General features: G+C 45.7%; 1 protein-coding gene across 2 annotated transcripts in view; it reads right to left on the minus strand.

The window, feature by feature from the left end:
* Positions 1–424: 424 nt before the first annotated feature.
* The window catches only part of STARD13 (StAR related lipid transfer domain containing 13), a 222,589-nt gene continuing 196,387 nt past the window's right edge, over positions 425–26,626 (minus strand). Inside the window, exons 5-14 of one of the 2 annotated variants that reach the window (XM_065896194.1) lie at positions 23,849–25,248; positions 22,625–22,798; positions 21,310–21,469; positions 13,412–13,610; positions 8,411–8,621; positions 7,702–7,816; positions 6,585–6,806; positions 5,608–5,825; positions 2,481–2,657; positions 425–1,754 (exon numbers count right to left, since the gene is read on the minus strand). In XM_065896194.1, coding sequence (XP_065752266.1) covers positions 1,637–1,754; positions 2,481–2,657; positions 5,608–5,825; positions 6,585–6,806; positions 7,702–7,816; positions 8,411–8,621; positions 13,412–13,610; positions 21,310–21,469; positions 22,625–22,798; positions 23,849–25,248 — 2,994 coding nt within the window. In that variant the 3' untranslated portion in view covers positions 425–1,636. The remainder of the gene's footprint in view (positions 1,755–2,480; positions 2,658–5,607; positions 5,826–6,584; positions 6,807–7,701; positions 7,817–8,410; positions 8,622–13,411; positions 13,611–21,309; positions 21,470–22,624; positions 22,799–23,848; positions 25,249–26,626) is intronic. The other variant, XM_065896195.1, reaches the window with a different exon arrangement.

Genomic DNA, 26,626 nt, shown 5'->3' on the forward strand with positions numbered 1-26,626 from the left:
GTAGGCAAGGAAACAAAAAATCCCTAGATCACAATTCAAACAGTAAGATTTTACTGGTACCATACAAAACTCATATATAGCATTTTTATTTCTCTCAATAAAAGAATTGCACATTGCTGATAAAAGAAAACATTATATAAATGCATACAATATAAAAAAGAAAGGAAAACACTTTTTTTTTTTCTCCAGCATGAATTGCTAAGTTATGATACCAATCTCTCCCTGAAACCAAACACAATAAATTATCTTCCTCTCTAGCATTGTTGAATTACAATAAAAAACCAACTTAAATCCATTAGCAATTGGTTAAGGATAGTCCATTTGCTTAGTCTATACAATAATAAATAAGGTTGGGTCAAATGCATAGGTAGCTTGACTGACTAATGAAGAAACATGGAATTTAACAGACCTGTTTATATTTTCTAAAACTAATTGAAGAACACAGTTTTGGTCTTAACATTAGTTTAAAAACCCTGTCTTTCAGATTGCAAAACTTTAATGAATTCTAAAGAGCATCATATGTAGCAATAGTAGAATTCCCTGAAGCTGAAATGGTCCAGGACTCTTGAATGACCATCATCTCCCTTAATCTGGTGTCCAGAGTTAAATTCAGTGCAATACATTGGTAAGAAAATGCCAGTTAACTGTGGACAAATAGGCCACTGGTCAACTAGAATGACGTTTAAGAACATTATGAAATGTAAGTAATGAAAACTCAACAGAACACAGAGGCTCCCTTTGGCTGTGAATCTGCAAAAGCTATTACACTCAGCTCTAATCAGCAGGGAAATACAGGCTCTCTTTCAGTCACTGGGCTGACTCCAGTGGTCCATAGGCGTCTAACATGTCACTGAAAGCTGTATCTGCTGGCCCCATGGCAAGCAGTAATCTAGGCTTAAATGCGGGAACGACTCCTCACCCACTTCTTTGCTTTAAAGAGGACTAAATATTATTTTCCTTGCTTTATCCAACAGCCCACTCTCCGTGTTTGAATAACACAAACAAGCTGACAACATGTAAGAACCATTTAATGTGTTTTCCTTTGGTTGGCTAATCTTTGGTAAGACATCAGGGCAGACTACATATTTTCACACTTCGGTGTCAGCAGCAGATTCTGCTCAGCTTACAGGACGGCGGGGAGACAGCGCCCAGAACAACTTGGAAAGAACCAGGTGAGGAAGGGACTCACCGAATCAGACTTGTTCCTTTTCAAAATATGCAATTAGATATAAAATTGATATTTTACATATATACAGTAAAGATAGAGATATACACACATATGTACATATGCTATACATACATTTATTTACAGTTAAGAATACGCTTCTTAGAAGCCTTTAAATAGCAAATTAGGCAATGCACAATGAATAAGCCATTTAATTTTAAGTAACATAGATAAATGTTCTGATTTTTTAAAATATTATATTAGTAGGGATGTATGTAGCCGTCTCCAGGAAGGCTAGGAAAGTTCTCAGAAATTCTTGCATCTTCAACATTCCGACTTCTCAGTGCTTCCATTTTTAAGCATTGTCAATCGCTTTCTCTCTCTCCCTTGCTTTCTCACGCGCACACTCTCTCCCACAAGTGTTTGCTTTCACTTCCTCTTCCCTGAGTTTGATGTCACACTGGGGAAAACTCAGATTTTAGTTTCTGGACCTTCAGCAATGAGGGGCTGAAAAGAGTTTCTAATCCTGGCAACTTCCGCCGCACACAGATGTCCAAAGCCTTTATTGTACCATTCTGGGGAATGACCTCTGCAGGGACAAAAATCAGAAAGGAAGTGGGAAAGTCTTTTTCCAAATCACAACAATTTGTCATGGTCGATAGGGCTGTGCTTGTGCCCTGAATGTCAGTCCACCTGCATTACACTCGGGGCTGCTGTGCCGAGGTTCTGAACACCTCATTATGTCAACAGGGGCCTTGAAAATGCCTTTTTGGCCGAGTATTTGGTCTATCTTTACAGTATTCACCAGGTGCTTTAAAATGATAGGGTCTCCTCAGGGGTGATTCAGACTTAATTCTAGAATTTACTGAGAAAACCCAGCTTATATCCACCGAGACCAAGAACTCAGCATCATGAATGCCTTGAAGGGGTTGGATTTAAGTTAGTTCCCTCTCAAAGGAGGGCAACTGGAGGGAGCCGCAAAAGGGACAGGCTGAAAAGAAACACAAGAGGACTCGTATTTACTGAGCACCTACTACATCCCGGGCTCTAGTGCTGGTGTTTGCCCCATGCCCAAAGCACAGAAGTATAAGTGGGACAAAACGGAAAATAAAGATGAGCAGAGGACTTTCTCCTGAAAGTCAGAATTTTAGCAAGGGCGGAAAGAGGAAAAGCGAGGGGAAGGCACACATAATCTTCTAGAAAGCATGTTAACCGCAAGAGGAATAAAAGGACAGTGAAATAAGGGACCAGATGAGAAACGGCCCCAGCGGATGTGCGGCAAGCCTGTGCCTGCCGCCCCCAGGAGCCCGCTTACCTCAGGTCCACCCTGCAGATGTGGGTCAGCCTCGACTTGCCTGACCCACACGGCTCCATTAAGTACTGAGAGTCCATCACCACAGCCCGCACACCACCCATGAGCTGGGCTTCCTCGTGGTCCACGGAGAGGGACACCAGGGTGCACATTCCTTTGGGCAAATCAGTCTTCCAGGTCCTGCAGCAAAACAAACCCGCACGTCGGAATTAGGGCTGAGAGAGAAAGAAAACCCGGAGCACAGCGCTGAGGCTCACACTTACATTTTCTTGCTCAAATTCCAAGCCCAGTTACTTGGACTAAGCTAATGGTTTCCATAAGTGCGTGTGAACTTTATGCCGTGCAGTTGAAAGCAAGGGTCTCAGCCCTCTGACCCAGAGGTCAGAAACGGTCTTGCAGCTTTCAGAGCTGCTTTCAGAATCCCAGACTGAGGCTGCAGAGGCTCCTGCACAATACTGAAGGGCTGGTCTCACCGTTTGGGAATTAGAACTCGCCCATTCAAGTCTCAGCAAACATCTGTTGGGTGTGCCAAGCTCTGAGAAGCCACTGAAGACATAAAAGTCTACAGCCCAGGAGGAGAAACAGACCTACCAAGAGAACCCTAAAGCACCACGGCAAGAGCAGTGATTGGCTGTGCAAAGAGCGCTCTGAGATCACGTATAGGGGATGGCTTCCTGGAGGAGGCGGTGCTCAACTCAAGTCTGAAAGGATGCTTAGCTTGAAGAAAACTAGGTACATGGCAGACTACTAATGGCCTTCAAGTCCCTGAGTGGCTCTTGAGCGGGAGAAGAAATAAATACGGTGGATTTGCCTCCAGAAAGCAGAGATATGAAGGTATGTTTTAATTCAGTGCAGACAAGAGCCGTCTCACAATGTGTACTCTTCAAAAATGGAGTGGGCTATATGAGGGGTAGTGAGTTCACTGTTACTGGAGCTATTCAAACATGGGGGGGGTGTACCACTTGGGAAAAGGTTGTAGATGGAAGTCAGGAATCATGAGAGCATCTCTGTAGCAACCATTTCTACCGTAGGATGTAGGTTTCATTATTATAATCTTAGTTATTTATGTTACAAATCCTATCCCCTTGCTTAGTTTTCTCATCTCTAACTTCGTCCTGGCCTACCTCACCAGAAAGAGGAACTATTACCTAGAATTAGGGAATAAGCAAGCCCTACACAAATGCTTAGCAACTTCTCCATGGGTGTGACCATTCTCTTTTCATGCACAAGGCTGTGATTAATAACAAAGACTGAAAGTTGTACAGATTTGTGGGGATAAAATGGAAGAAGCTTCAGTGAGTATCACTGGAAGCTCCTGAGGAGCTAGAGAAAGGGATAAAGTAAGACATGAACATGGTAATCCCAAGAGGAGACCAGCCTCATGCGTGCTAGCCTAGACAGGGAGACGCTCTGAAAACAGGAAGTGCCTCAGCCCTGGACTCCTCTTCCATACCAGTCACTTTCTACCTCTTGTATCATAACCACAAGGAATTCCTGCTGCAGGAAACACATCAGGTTCATTATTAATCTTCTTGGGTGCCGAGTTCTTCTCCCTCAGCCTCGTGGTCCACCCACCTTCTTCTTCAAGTCTTGGATCAACTGTCAACACAGTGAGACTCTGCTCTGACCACTACATTTGAAATTCCACCCCTTCCTATCCCCCTAAGATAAGTAATCCTATCCCCCCTGCTTATTATTTATTGACTCTATTCCTATCCCCCTTGCTTATTATTTATTGACTCTATCTCCCTAATAAAATATAAATCCCAAGAGAGCAGGGCTGTGGTCTGTTGTGCTCCCTGCAGTATCTCCGGAGCCTCCAACAGTGCCTGGCACGAGGCAGTGATGGAATGATACATGAGAAGTAGCAGGCGGGTGGCACTGCAGGATGAGTGGAAGGAGGACGGTTCCATGCACGGACTCCGGCCCTCAGCCTCCTGTAAGGGAGCAAAGAGGCAGGCTATGGCATGGCTCCATCCCCCCTGTGGCTGCCATCCTAGAACGATTTGATTTTCTGCTTGCAAGAGTGAAGGCGTAAAGTTTAACTTCCACGAGGTGAGTCCCAATAACTGCAGTAATAAGCCACCCTTACAACGGCCCACATTCTCCACCAGGGTCCCAAGGTTGCTAAGACAAACACATATACTTAGGGAAAAAATGACCCTTAAAATTCAAGGTCCTAAGGACCAATTCCAAAGGCATAAACAGCCCATGTGAAAAGTAACCTTTAGTTTGCCATCAAGACTAGTTCAATAAACTATTTAAATTACACATTTGGGAATTTCACTAGTGATTCTTTTTATACTGCTAATATATGAGAAGAGACAGTATTCACCATCAGTTATCAATAAAAAAAAGGATGTATTGATTTAATCATATTTTATGTGGGTTTGTTAGAATCCTCAGTCCCTCTTCCTGATTCAGTACTGACTCATCAACCCATGTACACAGCTCTGCTGTGCAACTTCCTATTGTTGGTTGAGCATCGCCCTCCAACCCAGAGAGCAGGGGTCAGAACTCAACCCCAAATCTGATAGAGGTGCTATTTCGACAGTAGACACCAGCCTCGCAAGCCCTGTCAGGCCCTGAAACCTTCCTGGACGTCCAAGTGTCTCAGCACGGTTGGACCTTCAGGGCTCTGTCAAGGTTTCCATGCCTGGTAATGAGTTATGAGCAGCTGAAGTTATACAGAGGAATTTTGAAGTTTCACACACTCCAGATTGAGAGTCACACCACTGAAGACTTGCTTTCCCAGGGGGAGAAAGGCAAAATCAGGAGAAAAGCCAGCCAGGTTCAATCTGCATAATTTAGCAGAAAGTACAACTGGACAAACAGCAGTTATTTTTGGGGACTCTGTTCTGAGGAAATGAACAATATTTATGGCTTAATAAACCGTATGCTCCATAATGAAAGGGGCCATAAGAGAACCCAGCAGAGCTGTAAACTGGGTGAAAGAAGCAGGAAGTCGGGCATAAACACAGCAAAGTCAGATTTCACTGAGAGAAATGAGGGCCGGCTGAGTGTTACCAGTGGAGGCTGAACTTAGGTGGGAGACCTCTGAAATGCTTAAATCTGCAGCTCTTACCTGGCTTTTGGAGCAGAGCATCTTAAATCCCGGAGGCAGGCTTACCTGAGAACCAGGAAGTCTCTGGAAGGGTGAGGCGCCATGCTGTTCTGCACGTACTGATAGATTTCTGTTTGCTTGTCCAGGGTTTCCACCACCTTCCACTGCACGAAATCCTCATCCCACAGGTGGCGCTCCCTCAGCACGCGATTCAAAACCACCGAGGGGGGCGCTTCCACCTCCACAGAAGCCTTCCACAGCTTCAGCGGATGCCCGTCTCCCACCTTGGGAAAGATACCAGCACATGCTGAAGAGGCTGCTGGTTCCAGCACAACCTACCATCCTTCACTGGGTGTTCAGAAAACATCACTGAGTATGTAACTTGAAAGAGTGACTCTGAATACCTCAGGTTTAGAATTTTTAAATGTTTATCCTTAAGCTGAAAAAAGGAATACTGATAATAAAAACAATAACCACCAACACAGTGCTCCCTGTGTACCAGGCGTTGTTCTGATTTTAAAACAGCCCTCCTCTGACAGTGGTCCTACTATTATGTCCATTATGCAAATAAGAAAATGGAGGCACAGAGAGGTGAGTGACTCGCCCAACGTCACACAGCTACGGGACAGAGCCAGGCCTGGGCTCCAGCAGTCTGGCTCCACAGTCTGCAGTCTGATTATGTGCAAACAGACTCTAGAGTGGGTGGTTGACTGATTCGTGTGTGGTGAAGCCCTGGGAACAGAGTAGCCATTTTAAAAGCAAAACAGGGCTTCCTGGGTGGCGCAGTGATTGAGAGTCTGCCTGCAGATGCAGGGGACGCGGGTTCGTGCCCCGATCCGGGAGGATCCCGCATCCCGCATGCCGCAGAGCGGCTGGGCCCTTGGGCCATGGCCGCTGGGCCCGTGCGTCCGGAGCCTGTGCTCCGCAATGGGAAACGCCACAACAGTGAGAGGCCTGCATATCGCCAAAAAAAAAAGCAAAACAAATCCCTGGTTGCAAGACTTGGCTCTTTGGGGGTAATTTTTTCCAAGACCTGAGATTACCTTTTTGAAAGCAAGATCTGTGTTGTCTGTGTTGGAACACGTGACCCATCCTTTGAACTTTTCCTTGGCTTCCTTCTGGAGGCCCTGGATGAGATGCTCCAGGTACGTGTGGAAAGTGGCCCCGCTCTCCTCCAGCTGGGCCCCCAGGTCTTCCAGAGTTGGGGGATGGATCTCAGCCTCCATATATGAGTTATGAGACTGGGCCACCATCTCAAGCGGGACCTGAACCGATGGATGCACAGAAGAGTGACGCACTGAGCTACAGAAATGCTGAGACTGACAGAGAAAACAAAGTAGCATCGCCAAAGACCACGGTAGGGCAATGGGCTGAGTGCCGTGGGGCAAGAGATGTTTGTCTAAGATCAGTGAAGGGGGCGGGGGCGGGCTTCCTCAAGTCCGGAAACCCAAATCTGTTTGAGGCTATATTTATTATTCAAAACACCGCCATGACTTCCCATTCATTCTTTCCGTTTTCCTTTGATTTTACTTATTATATTTTTATTCAATTTGGCAAAACTTGGGCTCAGGAAACTTAAAGTGCACAGACTTAAGGGGAACGTCAAGTATGACTTAGAGGTGGCTTTACCTTTGTGGCACACTTTTCCCTTTTGCAAATGACAACTTTGCCCCAACAAGTATGCCGGAAGTCTAGTTCACTTAATCCTTTAGCGTATCTGTGGCTGTATTCATAAGCTGTTACTGATCCTGAGTTCACAGCGATTGTTCAGTATCACACATTCACACACACACACACACACACACACACACACACACACTCTCTCTCTCTCTCTCTCTCTGAATCTAATCAAGTCCCGAGGTTACATCAAATATACCGTACTTGGCTGGCTGGCCTGGGACCTGGCACCTGAAGTTGATGCAACTGTTCATAAAATCCATCATCATGGTAAACCCAAGTGTCTTTAACTGTCAAAGCCTCAACTATTCAATATATAAGCTCACTCCTCACATTTCTAGGAGGCAAAGACCAGACCTATCGAGTGTACCATTGTCATAAAATCAGGAGAAAACAGAACTAAGCCATAAATGCAGCAACCATTCCAAGCGTCTTATCGAGTTCCAAGAGCTATAAGGAAGGCAGTTGGAGCCTTTCACTTACCTCAAAAAGTCTGTCGCATTCCATGATCATGTGGGCCAGCCCCTGAGCTGCGGCCAGATTCTCACTGAGGTCCTTTTGATCTGGCTTCCCGGAGGCATATTTCTTCTGGATGACTCTGTAATTGAGGGGGACAGTCTTCAGCGGATCCCAAACCCAAGAGCTTTTCACAGTACACAGCTCATCCCTTTGTCATGTCTTCATACCTAGATGTCACCCAGATCCCATACTTTCCCATTTCCAAATAGAAACAGTGACTACACATCTTAGATATCCTGAGTCAGGCTAAGAGTTTGACAGTTCATAATGGAAAACTTTGGAATAATACACGGGCAGGAATAACTGTTGGGGGAGAAATTAATCTATTTTTCCCAAGTTTGAAACTACTTCACTGCAAGCTGCCCGTGCTTGGGCCTTAAATCTAGCCTTTTAAAATTGAAGATTGTAAAATACTACTTTGTGTCCTGTTTCCCTCCTTCTCACTAACACACGCAAAACAAAACAAAACTCCAGGCTTTCGGGATCACAAAGGACACTGTGCTACTTTGACAATTCCCTGATGCTGAGCCACACGAATTATGTTCCTACGCACATTTTCTGATTATGAATGAAGTGCTGACAAATCCCCAACTTGCAATACAGCAGGAGTTTTTTTAAGTAGCCGTGGGGAATACCTGGTTTAGGATTAGCGTTCTTGCTGAGGAAAACCCACCTGGGGGAACTTTCCTTCTTCAGTAAATTCAGATGGAAGAGGGAGGGGGCCAGACACACAGCCAGGTTCATGGGCGTCATCTGATTCTCCTCCACGGCATGGACCACGTCGTTGAGGAAGCACAGCAGCGTCTGCAACACCTCCCTGCTCTCATCGGCCAGCAGCAGGACGGCTGCCTGCACTGCCTGCAGCTGCTGCTCTTTGGGGACGTCTGCAGAAAAGGTGGTGCCGGGAGTTAGAGGAACAGCAGCGGAAGGAGCCAGTGGGACGGGGAGCGAGCGCTACCTTCCTGCGAACACACTCGGGGGTCACTGTCAGCATCAGCAGTGACATGACAACAGCTAAGGGCGTGGAGCTGCCCCAGGTGGTGAGAAGCTTGACGAGCTGCCGTCGGAACCCCACAGTCTCACTCCAGAACCCATAGTCTTCACAATGAGGCTGGACATGCAAAGGAACACCGTGCGCTGGCTTTTCATACTCTTGGAGCAATCCGCCTCCTCACCTACCTGTTTCAAACCTCTTGCCCACCCTCCCTCCCACCCCACCTCCAGCTCGTGAAGCATCCCCCAGGACGCCCAGGGCTTGGGGAAGAGGAACCAGGCCCCCCCTTCTCGGGCCCATTCCCCGTCTGGGCGGTGATAGGGGTGATGGGCACTGGTCAGCAGGCTTGAAAGGGAATCGGCCTGAACAGTATGAGGTAACTAAAAGGAAAAGGTATAGAAAAATGGGTGCTCCGTGCTGCATTCTGCTGCCCCCTGGCTGTGTTTGTTAATGATCTGTGAGGCCTGACTCGCCACCCTTATTCCTCTCACTCTGAAAGACCGTCAGGAGCTCACGTGGGCTAACACGGTTGTCTTTCCTACAATACCAGGTTCTAGAGCGGGTCTCTGCAGCAGGTGTCTGTGCTCCAAAGGGGGGTGGGAAGAAACTGTTGGGATTTCCAGTGGTGTTTGTTTTCTCTCATGCTTTGAAAATACTGATGGGATGTGTCTTGTGATAGGCACAGTATATTATAGTATATCACGATATACTTATATTATTGAAAATACGTAAGTATACATGCTCAGATAGCTCCTACTGGCAGGGGTGCCTGATAAAAAAAATGTGGAGTCTGCTGCTCCGGGGCCGGGGTGGGGGAGCTGTGGCGTGCCTTCTGCCCAGGTCCTGCCCCTCTCCATCATCAGCCCTCCCAGGGCGGGGCACACTGCGGGCCCCAGTCACCCGGCAAATGCGAGTCTCCGGAAGAGCCTGACCATGGACGTTCTGGAACCCACCCCCACCCCCACCACGTCCACTGTGAACTGGCACAAGACAGACCTGGGTTTGATAGAGGAGAGCCATTCTGTTCACATTATACAGAAACCTTTTTCCTTCTTCTTGCTTGTGCTGAAGCAGAAGCAGATACTCCCGATGACCTCAGGCTTGTCACTGAAGTGTTATAAATTCAGTGGGAGCCCTTGAACTGCCTTTAATAAGCTGCTTTAGGTAAGATGTCCAGTGCATGCATTGTTTAGCTTTAGGTTGCCAACCTTCTCTTCTGTGCCAAAAATTTTGAAGAGTCATCTGTCGTGGCTACAGGTTGTCCCAGCTTCCTTCTACTCACTCGTTTCTTTATCCCTCAGAAACTATCTTCTGTCATTATTTTCTACTAAAGGTGCCTGCAAAGGTCAACTATCAATCCCGAAATTCAGCATTCGTATCGGATCCTATCCTCTTTGACCTTTTTTGTGGCACAGGCACTCCTGTGGTTCCTGCCTCTTTCCTGGCTCTCAGAAGACTGTTCTAGATCTGGATTTCTAGGTGCTGATAACTGGCGTCCACACAGATGGCCAGCAGCACTTCAGACTGCACGTCCAGGCTCCTCCCTGCCCCAGATCAGCTCCCCTCCCCCTTTTCCTTTCTGAATGCTCTTTAAAACTACAGGGTCATCTTTGATCCCTGCCTCCTTCTCTCTCCTGTAGACCGTGGGCTTCACATGTGTTCATTATCCATCCAACACTCTAATTAATCATCCGATGAAAGTCCAAGAAGTAACAGAGCTACAGTTGGACCTGCTCTGGAGAACAGAGGAGGAACTGTCCCTCTCTTCTCCACAGCCCTTTGGAAACTTTGACTCCAGAGTCTATACCTAGAACATCTTTATTTCTAGTCTTGCTGCTGGAGGTCCCCACAGGTAACCCAGAGCCTCAATTAATGTGATGGCTCCCTAACCCTCCATTCTCGTCCTGTCCAGTACCTCTCGTTCACCACTTCCAGATTCATGGGTCAAATAAGCAGTTCCAATGGACATGCACCCTGTGGCACAAGACTGGCTGCCTATGAAATACTCTCTCCTTCTTTCTCTGTAAGAAAACCCACATTCTGTTCAGGTCTGGGCTGTAATGTGCTCAGGGAAGTTGGGCCCCTCCCTCAAAATCACAGGATAACCATGTTGGCCTAGACCAAAAATGGTAATGCCATTCCTCTTCACAGTGATTGATTTAGGGGAGAAAAGTGTAAAATTTCTGGTCTATGGGACCAAGATAAATGCTAGGTAGGCATTTCTGTAAATTTATCTCCCTGATAAAAAGAGACATATGGGGCTTCCCTGGTGGCGCAGTGGCTGGGAGTCCGCCTGCTGATGCAGGGGACACGGCTTCGTGCCCTGGTCCGGGAGGATCCCGTATGCCGTGGAGCCGCTGCGCCCGTGAGCCATGGCCGCTGAGCCTGCGTGTCCGGAGCCTGTGCTCCACAACGGGAGAGGCCACAACAGTGAGAGGCCCGCATACCACCGTAAAAAAAAAGAGACATATGCCCAAGGAGAACCCTTCTGCCTGCCTCTTGCCTTTGGATGTGATTTTGGGAAGACGTGATAAAGATGAGTGGTGGCTGTCATATTGTGACCTTAAGGGGATGACAAGAGACGCTGACCTCAGCCATGGTGTCACTGGATTAACCAACTCTGGAATTATTAAAGTCCAGATTTCTTGTCATGTGCGATTATATAATGTCTTTATTTTTTAAACCACTGTTTGTTGGATTTGGGGTTCTGTGTTTACAGCTGAGAGCACCGTAACTGGTGGCTCCCTCAACACCACCCAAGGGGTCCCTGCAGTGCTTAATGAATCAAATATGAACTCTCTGCTCTAATATTCAGTGCCCTTCCTGGGTACAGCCCCAGTCTAATTTTTGGAGTCATTTGATGCTGCACTGGACAGTTACCCTTCCTTGCCAGCCAGACAGAAATCCTGTAATCTCCTGACACATGAGCTATTTACTACACTCAGCATGTGTTCCTCCCGTGTCTCAACCTTCAGTTGTCACTTCTCTACCAAGTCCTTGTTCTTCATCTCAACCCCCTTGGGTGCTCTTTGTAACCTTATCATGGGATTTCTCCAGTCTTGCTGTTTTGCAGTTATTTATGTACATGTCTTGTCTCCCTCAACTGCAAGATGCTTACGAGCAGAGTTAAGTCTTACCCATCCATGTGCTCTGCAGTGCTCAGCATGGTGCCCTGAACATAAGCAGAACTCAGTAAATGTTTGCTCAGCTAAAATAAGCCCTGCTTTGACCTGTTTTATTTTGCTTGTGAGTCTCACAAAGGGCTAAAAGCATTTATCTCTTGGAAATAATCTGACTTTAACCTTAGACTAGTGTCAACCATAACCTGAGAACTGATTAAATGTAAAGACTCATATATGCTACATCCAAACCGTAAGGGAGGTTTAACTGAAAAATGCAGCTCAACGTCTTACAGCAGAAACATCATGAATTCCCTATATTTAGCCTCCAGCAACATGTATCACTAGTTTAACTTAACCTATTCACTCTGACAAAATAATATTTATTTAGTGGGTCACCACTTTATCCTGTTTTTACAAGTGGTACTTGTTATAATCCTTTTTGAATTTGCAATATTATAAACTCCTGAAACACATTTAGTACAGAATTCTCAACAGCAAGAATCTTTTTCGAGTTGGATCAATTCCATGTCAAGGTCCACTTCATGTATATGTTGCTAAAAACTCAAAAGTCCACAGGCCAAGTGTTTTTTCCTAAAGAATTGAGGCTTGGACCATTAAATACTTAACAGTTAACTGTTGAACAACACGGTTTGACCTGTATGGGTTCACTTAACAGGCAAATTTTTTTTTTTTTTCAATAAATACACAGCCGGCTCTCTCTATACTTGGGTCCTGAATTTGCAGACTCAATGAACTGTGAATCCTGTACTATGTTTATGATCGTGGTTGTCTGAATCCTCGGATGCCCAACTGAGGATATGGAAAACCGACTATGGGACTTTAGCATCCTCGGTGGGTCCCGGAAGGAATCCCACAAGGTTACTGAGGGACAACTGTATAACCATAACAGTGCAGCTAGAAAAGAGCCACGTGTTCATTTCTAATACCATCCCCTACTTTGCAACTATCTTTAGCAGGATATGTTGTTAAATCAATACTTGCTTTTTTCAATGATTAATTATAGGGGTTTTGCTGAGAATTATCAACTTCACAGCACTTAAAAAGTTCTAAGTGAAAATATAAATTAGTTGAATTAAGCTTAAGCCTTGATTTGGTTTGCTTTTCAACAATTAAAATACATTGCATTAAAATACATTTCCTTTTATTTCTAGTCATTTTAACACATTTGGATTTCATATATCCCAAGGAAATGCTTTCTTTTTAAAAACACCTATATATATAAAATAAATTCTGTTGTTACCTTTTCATTTTAAATTTATTAAAAGTACATTGAAAGTTAGTTTTTATATCCTACATAAAACCCTATTGAGCAGGAAGATTTTGATGTCAAAAACGTATTTTCAAATGCATAAAATATAGCCTGGAGATTTCCACATTGAAGTGTGAACAAAGTTTACTTCCGGAGAGGAAGGTAGAATTGTAACTTTTATATACTTCTTCATGCATTACTTGTACAATTAAAATTCAATCTATAGAATTTTGTTTTTTAGGTGGATGAATGCACTTGAGAACACTGATCTACCTTGTTCCCACTTACACTGATAGATGTGGAGGAAGGTCTCGCTGAGCTTGTTGGTGAAAAGAGGCTCAGGAAGGTCCCGGAAGAACTGCTTCACCATATCCGCCACGTCGTAAGCGGATTGGTCCTCGTAGCTGACGTTCTCAGGAAAGCTCTCGTTCATTTGACGTAAGGCATGGATTCGAGACTTCACGCCTGATTTTCGAAAAAGACCCACCTGAAACAAGCCACAGTGACGTGTTAGTGAGGCCGCCTTTACCCCAGACGTTTTCTTCCTACTGCAAGCACGCTGACGGAGATGAGAAGGCAACAGGACCAGGACTCGATGACTTGGAATTGCACCCAAACTAGTATATTGTAAATTACTAACTTGGCTACTTCGGGCAGTAGCTGAACACTGACTTCCTCTCCCATGAAATGAAAATAAGAATAATAGCCCACCTTACAGGGCTCCTGAGAAAATATACGTGATTGTGCTTTGTGACTTGTCAAGTCTTACAACATGGTAGACGTTATTTTTTTATTCATTTATTTAACAAGTAATGATTAAATACCCCCTATATATCAGGCATACTTATATCTTCTAAGAGTCATTAGTGAGCAGGTCAGACAAAATTCCCTACCTTCTGGTGTGTATACTTTAGTGGGGGTTTTGAGAAACTTCTGTCAATGGAAGGTTTGGTGGATTCCAGATAGGTATCCAATGCCCCTTTGAGGGAGAGGTTTATAGGGAATATGCTCATGAAACGAAATATCGTTAAGCACATATTTTGACTGACAGGTCTTACGTGCTTTTCCTTCTTCAGAATCCTTGTAACATACGCTTCTCATATGATGCACTTACTACTCTACCTGGTTAGTTATTATGTGTAGAAGCTGTGGCTGTAGTGAGAATGATTCCTAAGTGGCTTTTCTTCAGACTTCAAGACGCTGTATTATGCCTTTTTCATCCTTAGGGCTTAGACTCCTCTGCTTGATAAATGAACGGAGCAATAAGGCGCCGTGGGGATAGTGCCCCTAACAGGAACGAGCCAGGGGGAGCAGAGCCCGATGAGGATGGAGGTTCCTGCAGTGGTTTCCAAGTTATGCTGTAGGCTCTCCCCAAGTGGACCTGCCGTCACCCCAAAAGAACTGAGCTTCTCTGGGAGCCCAGGCTTATGGTGAATTCGTATGTCTACTATTTTTAAATGCCTATAGGGCACTGAGTTTCTCAAGACTGGTTCTTCAACCCTCAGTCTCCACTCTTTTCACTCCCCAAGGGCTCACTGGTTGGCCCACTTCCACATCCCCAGTGGTCAGAGAGGTGGGCAGCGGCCTCGAGTCAGCGCGGCTCTCCCTCCTTATTCCTGGAGAGACACGCCAGGTTGTCTCACTGGCTGCTCTGTGTGCCAGGCCGGCCTCGACCCAAGCTCAGGGGTCTGAAGAGCTCTTGGTTGCTGCTATAAACAGAGAGCAGCGCCAATTCTTTTGAACTGTGCAACAGCAAGGGAAGAATTCCAAGCAATTAGAGAATACTCAGGTTTTTGTATACGTCAGCTGAATGGATCGCAGGGGCAATTATATCCCGCTACTTTTTGTGGCAATAAAGACAGAATTCTTAGTAATACTTCTTGGCGTTCCAAGGCTTACCACCCTAATTTCACAGAACAGGATATTAAGGCATAGTGTCACTTAAAATATTAATTGCTTTCTTTTTTATTCTTAAAGTTTGGAATGTCTAGAAAATGTAAAACATTGCCAAGAAGACTCTAAAGAGCATTTCTCTTCCTCTGGCAACTACTCCGAGTTTCATCAAAGGGCATGAGAAGAAAGCACGTCCTGTCAAAAGAAAAGTTCAAGATGTCAAATGAGTGATTATCGAAGTGAGATCCAGCCTTGATGTGTTTACATCTCAACTCTTCGGATTCTGGAAGGAGGCCCGGGACCGTGCCTCAGGGCTGTGCTGCGTGGCAGTTCTCAGAAGCCAAGTGCCCCAGAGGTGAATTCCTCAGTGTGACTCACAGTTATCCTCCTGTGCGTTGGTATTATTCCATTTGAGAATTCCTGTTATTATGTTTTAACGGTAGAGAAATATTGATCGGATTCTATAAAAAGAATAAAGCAGACAAGCGTTTGTGAGGACATCGCAGAACGAGATTCCTCTTTTGTCCTCTGTGTCTCGCTGGCTTTGATTTTGGGTGCACAGTGACGTGCAGGTACACACACATCCCAGTGATGTTTTCTTTGTATTGTTTTGTTTCCAAGTTTCTTTCTAGTTTCAGCAAATATTGTGATTTTAATTATTTTAGACATGTCTGGAGCTCTCCAGCTGCGGGCTCCAAGCTGCTTGTTCTGACTTAGATCTCACAGGATGTCCAGAGGGTTGTCAGGTATTTATTTGTTCTGCCTCAATTTCTGACAATAACCTTCCCGTCCCACCCTTATCATCCAAGGGACGTGGGAAATATCTGTGGGTTCTGGGGATTTTTGTTGGAAGCACCAAAGGAAAGTTTTTTTCCTAAGCCTAATAAAGTAAAGGTGGTCTGAAATCAGACTCCAGATGTTGGAGTGGAGGATGGCGGAAGGGAAAGATGGTAAGGGCGCCTGTCTTCAAAGATGTCACTGAGCTAATGTAAGAACTAATCCTGGAACTGTCCTGCTTCCTGCTTTCTTGTCATGTGACCGTGGGAATTTTCTATAGTTTAAGCCATTTGGGGGCAGGGCTTCTGGTCCCTGGAGTGAAAATCTCCCTGGGCGTGGTAAATAGAAGCTTCCTCTAGTGATGTAGAGGTCCTGGAACCAGAGAGAAGAGCTTCTCCTACCCATCATCATAGAGCAACCAGGGGTGTTGGTCCATGGAGTTGGCAACCACCATTTCTTCTTCTGCAAAAAGCTTTCAGAGCAGTGATAAAATATGCATTTTTGGCTAATTTTTTTTTTTTCTAAGTAAAAAGTGGAGGACCAAAGAAACCACTTTAAAATGGGTTTCTTCTAAGGGCACCCTTGTCATCATAGCCAATGGGAGGCAACTCCGGACCCTTCAGCTTCATTACGAGGAGGACCCAAGATGTGTGAAATGTCTTTCATTTGCTTCCGTGTCTGTCACTGGTGGGCAGGTGACCTGGGTAGACACACGGGGACCCACACTTGGTTTAACGTTCTGCGGTCACCGTTTTGAAATTCTTCATAATTTATATGCACTTTCATTTTGCACAAGGCTCCACAAATTACACAGCAGGGCCTGCTCTCATGTACCTCGAAAGCACGGCTCTAAGACTCTCTTAAAAGGTAAGAATAGAGGTCAGCAGTGCGAAATCCAGTTTTTAAGCTTTTCTCTTGCACATAATCTCTCATTTTAAAGATAAAAGGATGAACAATGAGTGTTGCTCTGATCTAGTTTTACTTTCCTCTCTCTTTAGTCTTCCACCCAAAAACTCAGCTATGAGAAAGCAAGGACTCAAAGTATAATTTAAACAGATAGGTGCTGGAACATCACTCATCTTACCCGGGGTAGGCAGCAGGGAGGGTGATGAACAGGTGGCAGGTCGAGGACACTTGTACTGAGTATGAAGTGTCTTCCCAGCATAATTGGGCTTTTAAAACTTACTGCTCCATTAGAAGGAGAGCCTGGGCATGAGTGCTGCATTAGAACTCAAATGTCATCTAAATAATATTAAATCTCCTACCTGGCATCCTGTTTATGCTAATCCTTGCAGCACTTAATGGTGTTTGTCAGGACTTGCATTTCCTCTTCTTTAGGGATGTGCTCCGCTAATGAAGAAAAGTTGCTTTTATTGAGAGAGAGAGAGAGGTTCCTAAGAGCAGTAGGTGGTGGGTTCTTATCTGGAGCACTGCGGGTTTAGCCACTCTCTGCTGTGACTTCATATTCATCAGGGGCTGTGTATAACCTATCCTTCTGTGCAGTTGATGGAGGGCAGCAATAAAGCTCAGCCAACAAAGCCCGCTCGTCTCACAAACTGCTGTGTCTGAATACAAATGGTTCAGAACCGAAGGCTAAACTCCCTATTTCATCTCCAGCCAGCTGCCAGGGCAAAAATGGATACACTGTGTTTCCTCATGTGGAAGCTGTTCTGCACTTGGGGGTGCAGGAGCTGGAACGGTGGTCTTGTTTCAGGACCCTGTAGGGCTGTCTTCAGCTGTTTGCGATGAATGTTTGAGAAAAATGTGTAGCATGAGGGAGAGAAGCTGAGCTTACTGCAGGAAGCCTCCCTCCCCTGGATGAGGGGCTGAGCCTTGGGACAGTCTTGCATGGTAGTTCGAGGGGACCATGTAGAGGCAGGCAGGCAGCAGAGAAGCCAGTTAAGGGGGGTTTAGAGGAAGAGTATTCTGAGACCCTCTGGTCTTGCACGGCCGGGGGGCTGAGATGTCAAGAGCCTGTGTAGACCTGAGTCTTCCCTTCAGAGGAGGTGCCGTTGGCGAAGGAAGGACCCTCATCTCGTGTGTGTCCGCTCCTTCCTTGTGACCCTTGTCCCTCTTTCTTTTCTGATTCATTGGCTTTTATTTGCTCGAGTTTGCTCTTAAATCTCTAGAACAGTCTTCCTCCTGAGCCTGGTTTTCTTCGATTCTTATTATATTTCTCTAGTTTCCCCTTGTCCCTTCCTATGACCACCTTCCTTCTTCACAGGGACCAGAGGGGGGCTCTGTGTGCTGCCCACACTGTGTGCTGATGAAGGGGAGGGACATACAAGGTGGGGGCCCTGCTGGCGTTGTGTACCCCATAAGGGGAGGAACTGGATTCCACGAAAGTCCCTTTGACATCTTGAGGATTTTTTCTTTTGACGGATACAAGAGAAGGGTTGCCTTGTTCACTGCGGTTACATTTAGAATCAGTATTTATGCCTATGAAATTAGTCTTTTTTCTTATAAAGCTTTGCCAGCATACTGTTTTTCAGTGTGGCGTTCTTCCAGATTTAAAAAAAAAAAATAGTTATAGGCCTGAAATGGAGGCTGGGAATAAGCCAGTGAGTAGAGATTGAGGGGGTTTTGGTGCCACTGTCCTTCCCTCTGTTCATATGACTTTGCTTCAAACAGGACACTGGGCCCAGTAACAGTAGTGATGCCGGTGATACTCATTATTCAGAATCTGCAGGGGGCGGGATTGGTTTCCATTCTACATAAAGACTATGCGGTGAGTAGAGTGGTGGTATTACAATGCATTTATACCCAATCTTGTTCGAGAAAGAATTCAAGGTGACTTATAGTGATCTATAAAGTACAGTAAGATGCAATTAAAGATAATAGATGAGAGGACTAGAGCAAAAGGAAAATAAAGATAGAAAAGGTTAGCAGGAAGTAGGAATGAGGTTCACACACCAAATTCATGCCCCCAAATTATATATATTTACTACAGGCAGAACATGCATTTGGCTTCAATAATTCTAGCAGCCAGTGTAGAGAGGAAAACATATCCAGCTGAATGAGTCTGGTGTACCTAATATAAATACAGACCAGTTATCTAAAAACAACAATCTTTTCAGGTGCTGGGGCCAGAGAAAAAAATTCTTTCATTCTTACAGAAAAGACACCACATGATATAATGATCAACATCACCAACACAATCCTGAGAGTGAATTCATCAATGAGTTGTTTCGGGCCACTTCTCAGAGTGTCCCTCAATACTAGAGATGGCATCACCCCAAAGTCCACTGGGACAAGCAATTCTAACAGGTGGTAGCAAAGTGCACTTGTTAAAAACTTGGACTCTGCAGATAGATCTTCAAGCAAGTGTTGGCTCCACCATTGCCTCCTAGGGGCTAACCCTGCCCAGGGTGGATATGGGATTAAATGAGGCAATGCTTGCAGGATACTTAATATGATCCCTGAAACATGCTGGGCACGCAAGAAAGGTTACTATTATTGAATGAATGGCACAGATGGCCTGCATTTACTTGAAGCATTCCTGAACAAACACTGTTTTCTCTGAATAGAGCTTTTGCTGATGAGCATCAGCTAGCTGGCTATCCATTAGAATGTTTGGAACAGAATATTTTCTATGCTTGGTAAAAGGCAGAGCCGAACACTCTAAGGGAACCGGCCAAGAGGGGAGATGAGTCTTACACACCCTTAGGAAAACTGAGAAGCTTGGAAAAACATGTGTCCGAATAACCGGCTACCCTCCACAAAATACAATCTTGGGTCTGCACTAATCAACCAGTAAAAGTACAACTGAAGCCACGAAGTCCTGTGCCAAAGGGCGTGGCTGCAGTACTCTCAGGGCTGCAAAAGACAGTGATCAGAGTGGGCATTTCCAAGTGTTCACTTGAGCCCACCTCCCCAAAAAGTTTCCTCAGTAAGATACCCACAGACCCTCTACCTTGGATTAAGGTGTGCTTTTGATAAAAACTCTAAAATGAAAAAAAAAAAAAACCAAATCTAACACTTAACAAACCAGATTCAATGGATTGCTCTATTGGGATGTTATTCACAAGTCACTTAATATTGGGGCATCTGCCAAAGATGAGCACCATTAGCTTTAGACAAGTTGTCCCATCGCCCTTCTTTCTGGGAAACAACAGGCAAGCCATCCAGGCCATTTCTCGAACAAAGCAGCCATCACCACCACAACAGTAACAGCAACCACTGTTACCCTCACTATAACATCTAAATATGAAAAAATGTAGGTATGTGTATTATCTAGATTAGGAGTGGGAAGGGAGAATGGAATAATGCATCTAGTTCAATCAGCAACGGCATCGAATGAAGACGTTACCCTCATTCTTACTGAAAACTGGTATCGGATTCATCATGATTCTTAGCGTGATCTCAGCACTGGGGTAGAGACAAGCATCAGTTCATGAATTCGTGTAGCTCAGCTCATTCCTGTCCACTGAGCCCAAGGCCAAGGGAAAATCAATGAGAAGTGCAAATAATCTTAGGTTGGCACAGATTATTCACAGGGCATTACAGAGTATGATGAACAAAAGCCATTATAGAATAGTTGCCTGAAAATACCCCCAGTACTCAAGGCTGTAATTTATCAAGCAGAATTTCATTTTGGACCGAATGCCTAACAGAGAAACTAATGAGTGTTAATTCCGAGGAGCAAAGGCTTGGCCTGGTTAATTATAGGATGGGTTGCATTCTGGGCCAATCAGAGTCCACCATTGTGATGCCCCCCCCCCCCCACAGTCCTGGAGACAAAAATGATCTCCAAGACTTTTGTTTAGCTTGAGCTTTTTAATCAACTCCACAAGATGAGGGAATATTTAATTTAGCTGATATTATTTTCATATTTTTAGAAGATTTTTTGATGTGGACCCTGTTTAAAGTCTTTATTGAATTTGTTACAATACTGCTTCTGTTTTATGTTTCGGTCTTTTGGCCCTGAGGCATGTGGGATCTTAGCTTCCCGACCAGGGATTGAACCCACACTCCCTGCATTGGAAGGCGAAGTCTTAACCACTGTACCACCAGGGAAGTCCCTATTTTCATATTTTACTTGCACATTTTAAAAAGATATAAATAAATTTTTTGAAAGATATAAATAAATTTGTCATGGTGCTGCTTCAAAAAAAATTTATAAAGGGAGATATAAAGACCTAATTCTGGTTTAAAAAAAAAAGACAAAGAGGGATAACAGAATGCTATGAAATTAATGGTGGCACTGAGACCATAATTAAAAGGAAATGCAGTAGACAGCTTTACTCTCAGTTTCGGGGGAACACAAATTAGCCATCACGGGTACAAATGATTCACATTAGCTTTCTGCAGTCACTCCAGGGTGTCCTTCAAGTTGCCAGTGAGGAAACATCCTCACACAGCTTGACAAGGATGTCACCTGGTCAGATTAAATACTGATCTATAAAGATCACAATGCCTTTTATTTTGGAGAGGCATGTCTTGTCTGATCCTGGACAGATCTGGCTCTGCCTGGCACTCCATACATCCCAGGCTGTGCTTAGGATTTACGACCCTACCTGATCGAGGCAGTTGCTGCGTAGATACCTCAGGGCTTGCTGGATACTCTGTGGCAGGGGCTGTCCCGTTCTCTGGACGTGAACGATGAGAGGAATGCCAAAGACTGTCTTGTCTCTGTAATCAGGAACTTTCATCCTCTTCATGAACTTTGGAACTGCCCTAGAATTCACAGAAAGCAGGTCATGCACGCCTCGTGGAGCACACTGTAGGGACAGGCTGTGAGAGCAAGAGGGAAGCCAAGCTTTTGTTGGAATATTGGACAAGCACGGGGGGATTCAACGTTTCTCTCTTAATTACTCACATTACATGGAAGGACTGTGTGTGCCCCGTGCCTCTGTTAGACCTCTAACTATTAAACAGCATGACTCACGTTAGCAGAATGGATTTATGGCCCTGCTTTCAAATCAAGTGCTCGACTTTCCAGTTTAATTGTGATAGACACACTTCTCAAGTGATAAACACTTAAACGTCCCCAACAAGACATAACAAAACAAATTAAAAAATACATCAAGAAGAAGAATCTGGTTGGGGTTGGGGGAGAAAGAAGGGGAGAGAAGATAAATCATATTCCTAGACTATATCCTTACTTTTCTAAAACCAGTTGTACCTTTTAAAGGAAATTTTAACACACAAGCATATATTGATTTGACCACGCAATTTATAACTTTCTAAAATATTTTTATAAAAGCATTGCCGATTCTTCTATATGACAATTAACAACACATTTTATTTTTTTCCAAATCCACCAAATCATCTAAAATAGGTCCACATTCAAGTTCCAACATATGCTTTTGTCAACCCCTTATTCCAAAGGTTTCCTGCATATTCTTGTTTTCATTTGCCAGTGAAATAAAAGCAGAACTGCATTTGAAGAGTTCAGTGCTCTTTGAATGAAGCAGTGCTGTAAGTGTTGAGCTCTGCATTGGGCCAGAAGGTGCAAGAAACAGATGTTTCTTTGCAAACTGCCAAAATTACTTGATGGCAAGTTTATTTTTAATGTCTCTGTTCACAACTAATTACTCTTTACTTGTCCTTTTTCCTTCTTGGAGCCTGACTGCCTTCCCTGGAAACTGACAGAGAGCTACAAATAAAGCAATGCTTCCTGCAGGCTACATCACATCGAAGCTTTGGATCGAAGCTTTGGCAGCCCAGAGGCGGGCAGTTAGGCAGAACTCTGGGCATTATTTTCAGGAGACTGGCAGTGAAGGCAATGAACGGATTCTTCAGAAATCAGAAAGTAAATACTGAAGTGTTCGCGATCGCACCCTGAGCCCTGGAACAAACAGTCCCCTCCTAGGTGAATGGGCTACGTACCACGTCCAGCCGTGTTTGTTGGACATGGAGTGCTTTTCCATGATGGCCGTGAGGCGAAGCAGGGAGAAGCGCTGGAGCAGGTTCAGCTGGCCGGCTGTCTGACCGCTGATGTGGGGCGACGCCGTGGACGGCTGCGGCTGGTGTGAGAGCTGGAAGCTGTTCCACCGGAGTCGCCTTTACCGGAAAGACCGTCAGAGAAGCCAGTCACAAAGGGCACGTGATATCGGAAAATACAGGATGTTATTAACTGTTAAGTAGCTAATCAAAATAGTTTCCGAGCCAAGAAAACCACCAAGCAAGTGGGACAGAAGACACAAAATGTACAGAATAAACAGAAGAAACTAGTTTTCCCAAGTCTGATAAATCTGGAAAAAGTCATTATCTGTTTCATTAGGAGGCTTAAATAAGTGATGTAATAAATTTTACGTGTTTATTCCTAAACTCATTCCCAAAGTGTTGAAAGCAGCTGAGACTGTGTGTGTGCATAAGAGAGAGAGAGAGACATTCAGACAGACAGACAGTGACAGAGAGCCAGAGATTGCAAACGTCTGGGAGCTATAGAGTACTGTCACACTGCTGTCTTGTGTCCGCACTCTGACTGGTGAGCAGCACTGATGAAGCACTCCTGAAGTGATGACACGTCAGTCAATGAGCCTCGAGAGCTGTCACTGCCTCAGTGAGAAACCCAGCAGCACATACAGTAGGCTGTTCCTACTGCTTAGGCCCTGCCAGGGCCATTGTTTAAGGAGCTTCTGAAATGGTCGTTGTACAACAGCTTTTATGTACTTAGTAATCGGCATTTTCAAGCCAAAATAAACTTATGAAGTGTGTATACACCTTAGATCTCAGAAATTTCTCATGGACTTTTTTAGAAGTTTAAAATTTGGGGTAGAGATGCTTTGCAAGGTCATGGGAAGGGCCTGTGCACAGGCAATGGACCTTCTCATCAGTGCTTTGCACATAAGAAGCTCAAAAATTTTTTTTGCATAAAACCAAGATTGAATTAAAGGGTAAACAGTAGGAGAAATGAATGTGAGTTAACATGGATTCAATCCCCACAGTATCTGCACGAAAGACACTACTGTTCAAATAATCCCCAACCACATACATCACTTAGGACAGTGTTAAATATTTAGAAGGTACTCTATAAATGCTTGTTAAATACATAGACCATAATTATTATGAAATGGATTAAACATCATTTCACAAAGTCATGCCACCAACCTGTTTGGCCTGGTCAGAGAGGCCCCTACTCCAGAGTCCCTCCTTTCTCTGACCCCAGTGGCCTCTGATTCATTAAGAGACGCTCCATCTCTTTCCACATCACTGGGTGTTGTCCGACCTTCGGAGACAGAATTGCCTTCAAAATCTAAGGTGATCTGACTAGGAGGGGGGAAGGGGCAGAAGCCAGCTTCTCCGGACAGTGCATTATGTGTCTGCAGTTCAGGTAACAGGTTTTTGGACCAGTCATCCACTACCTCTTGGAGCCCGTTGACATGATGCAGAATGTCGTCCAAGTGAGGGAAGAGATCGTCCTTCTCCAAGTCCAAAAGATCCCCGGTGCTGGCATACAGGTGGGAGCCGGGGACGTTGTCATAGATGCTAACTCGACTCGCTCTGTGGCAGGACGCCATGAGCCTGGGCTCCCCGGCCCCCGGGCCCGGCCGTCTGCCCGGGGAGACGTTTCCAGTCCTCCAGTTAACCCCGCTGCTATTGTCTGTTGGTGAGAGGCTTTCGATAGAGAGCGCCTTGGGGAACGTGCCTGGTTTGTGGTCCTTGGGAATGTGCACCACCAAGTTCTCTTGGGAATGAAACTCGCGTGCGTGGTTTTGGTCCCCTGCACCCCGCAGTGCTGTCCCCGCCAGCACGTCCAGGTCTTCTAAGTACATGCCCCCGCGCTTGTGGGCCTCCTGGCATCTTCGCTCCTTCAGGCCGGGCGTGCTTACCCCGCTGCTGCTGTTTTCCGACGGGCTGCTCTCACCGCTCCATTTGCTGGGGCCCGGAAGCCCTGTTTTGCAGGCAGCGGGGGGTGAGTTCTGGAGATCTCCATTTGGAATCTGGATGCACTGCATGGCCTTGAAGGACTCGGGCTCCTGCTGCAGCACCGGGCCGCTGATCACCAAGCCCCCGGTCCGCCCCGACCCCTTCTGCCTTCCCTGCGCTCCTTTCCCTCGCAGCGTTTCCATGCGTTTCAGAAAGGATTTGGCTCTGGCCCGGGAGGGCTTCTCATTCTTTGGGTGCAAAGGGTGCTGGAGACCGTCTCTGGGGGACGGCGGGAGGCTGCTGCCGCCCAGCGTGGCGTCCAGCATGGCTGGGCCGTGGGCGCAGTACTGCCCGGGGCCGTCCAAGGCCTCCCGGCCGGCGCCGTAGCTGCCCGGCTGGCTGCGGCCGTCGCTCCCGCCGCTGCTTTCGCTGTGAATGGAGCAGACCTCGGGCTCGCTCAGGTCGGTGAGGACGCTCTCACTGCTGGTCGTGTTTCTCATCGTAATGTCTCCTGACGACCCGTTTCTGTCTCCGCCGGGAAACACTGCGTGGAGGTCGTCCACGCGAGACCACCGGCGGCTGGTCCTTTGGAAAGTCCATTTGTTGCTGATGCAGAGATCTTCCTCATCAGAGTCGTCACCCTGGGAAACATCAAGGATGACGCGCATTTACAGGTGGCTGGGATGGAGAGGGGAATCTAGGTGAGCACAGGCACGGTACCCCCACCTCCTTTTTCTCCTTCCTTCCCTGTCGCACATGCTCTCTGGGTTTCCTGGGCACCTTTGCTGGGTCCCTCCACCGTCTTTATGGTCCCTACACCTTCTTCCTTCCCAGTAGCTGGAAGATTCCTTCCCAACCCGCAAAGCTCTCTTCCTTTCAGTTTTCCTTTCTTCCTTTCTGAGAAGCTTCCTTGCCTGATTACAAAGAGGACGTAATTACCATCGTCGAGACAGCCTAAATATAAAACACCTGCAGTTCCCCTTTTCACATAGAAACTTAATCCTGGCATAAAATGCATTTACTTCTTCCCTGAAACCTCTTCATGGAGCCCTAGGACCATATTTCCAGCTTCCCTCTTCTGAACCTCGGAGCCAACACTCCTTAGTCTCCCAGACTTGATTCTTAGCATATGTTCCCTGTGTAAGTTAACGGCAAAATTATCTCCGAATTCCTGGAGGTAGAAACTTGGGAGCTATTCGAGAGACCCCTGGTGGAGGAGAGTCCAACCCAGCCTGCACGGCCAGGCCGGCCTTCTTGGTTTTAATTAACCCTGAATTGGAGTGCCTTCGTAGGACACGCTTGTCTGGGTGCCGAGGCCCCACTGCTCTGCCCTGTCGTACCTGCTGCACCTCACACATTTCTCTTACTTGTCTGGGTTCTGCCTGAATTCGTAGCCCCTGAGAGAGGAGAGTCTGGTTCCCAGAGGTGGCTTTGTTTAGGCCATCTAAATAATTTCCTTCTGAGATGAACGGAATCATCTGCTCCTTCTTCTCCTCACCATGCGTATGACCAAGACCCAACTCTGAAATGATTCTCAGATCTGCTCCCCCACTCATATCTTCACTCCCATTCCCTAGCTCAGGTCCTTGGCTGGGTTATCACAGTAAAAACCAGGCCAGCATCTTCTCCATCTAAACAGCTTTCCAAGTGTAATCCAAGTACGATCACAGGATTTCCCAGTTTAGAAGGTTTCAGTTTCCCTCAGCCCTCCTAAGTGTTATTATGGCATTCGAAGCTCTTTTGACCTGACTGCAGTGTGCTTTACTTATTTCAGCTGTTCCTCCCAATCTCCCTGCATTCTGTTCTCTGACCTGCAACTACGCCCCAACACCCAGCTCTGTTACAGGATTAAGAGCCTAAGGGGTACATATGGTCCCCACATCCTTCCCTGGTCCCTGACCATTCTTGGGTACTCAGCTCATGTGTCTCTTTGAAGTCTTTCCTGACAGCCCCAAGGCAGTGACTGCACTCCCTCTGTACTCCTGTAGCATTAGGTTTAGATCTTTATTGTAGCATTTA

This window comes from Phocoena phocoena, chromosome 18, assembly GCF_963924675.1.
Source record: "Phocoena phocoena chromosome 18, mPhoPho1.1, whole genome shotgun sequence".
Taxonomy (NCBI): domain Eukaryota; kingdom Metazoa; phylum Chordata; class Mammalia; order Artiodactyla; family Phocoenidae; genus Phocoena; species Phocoena phocoena.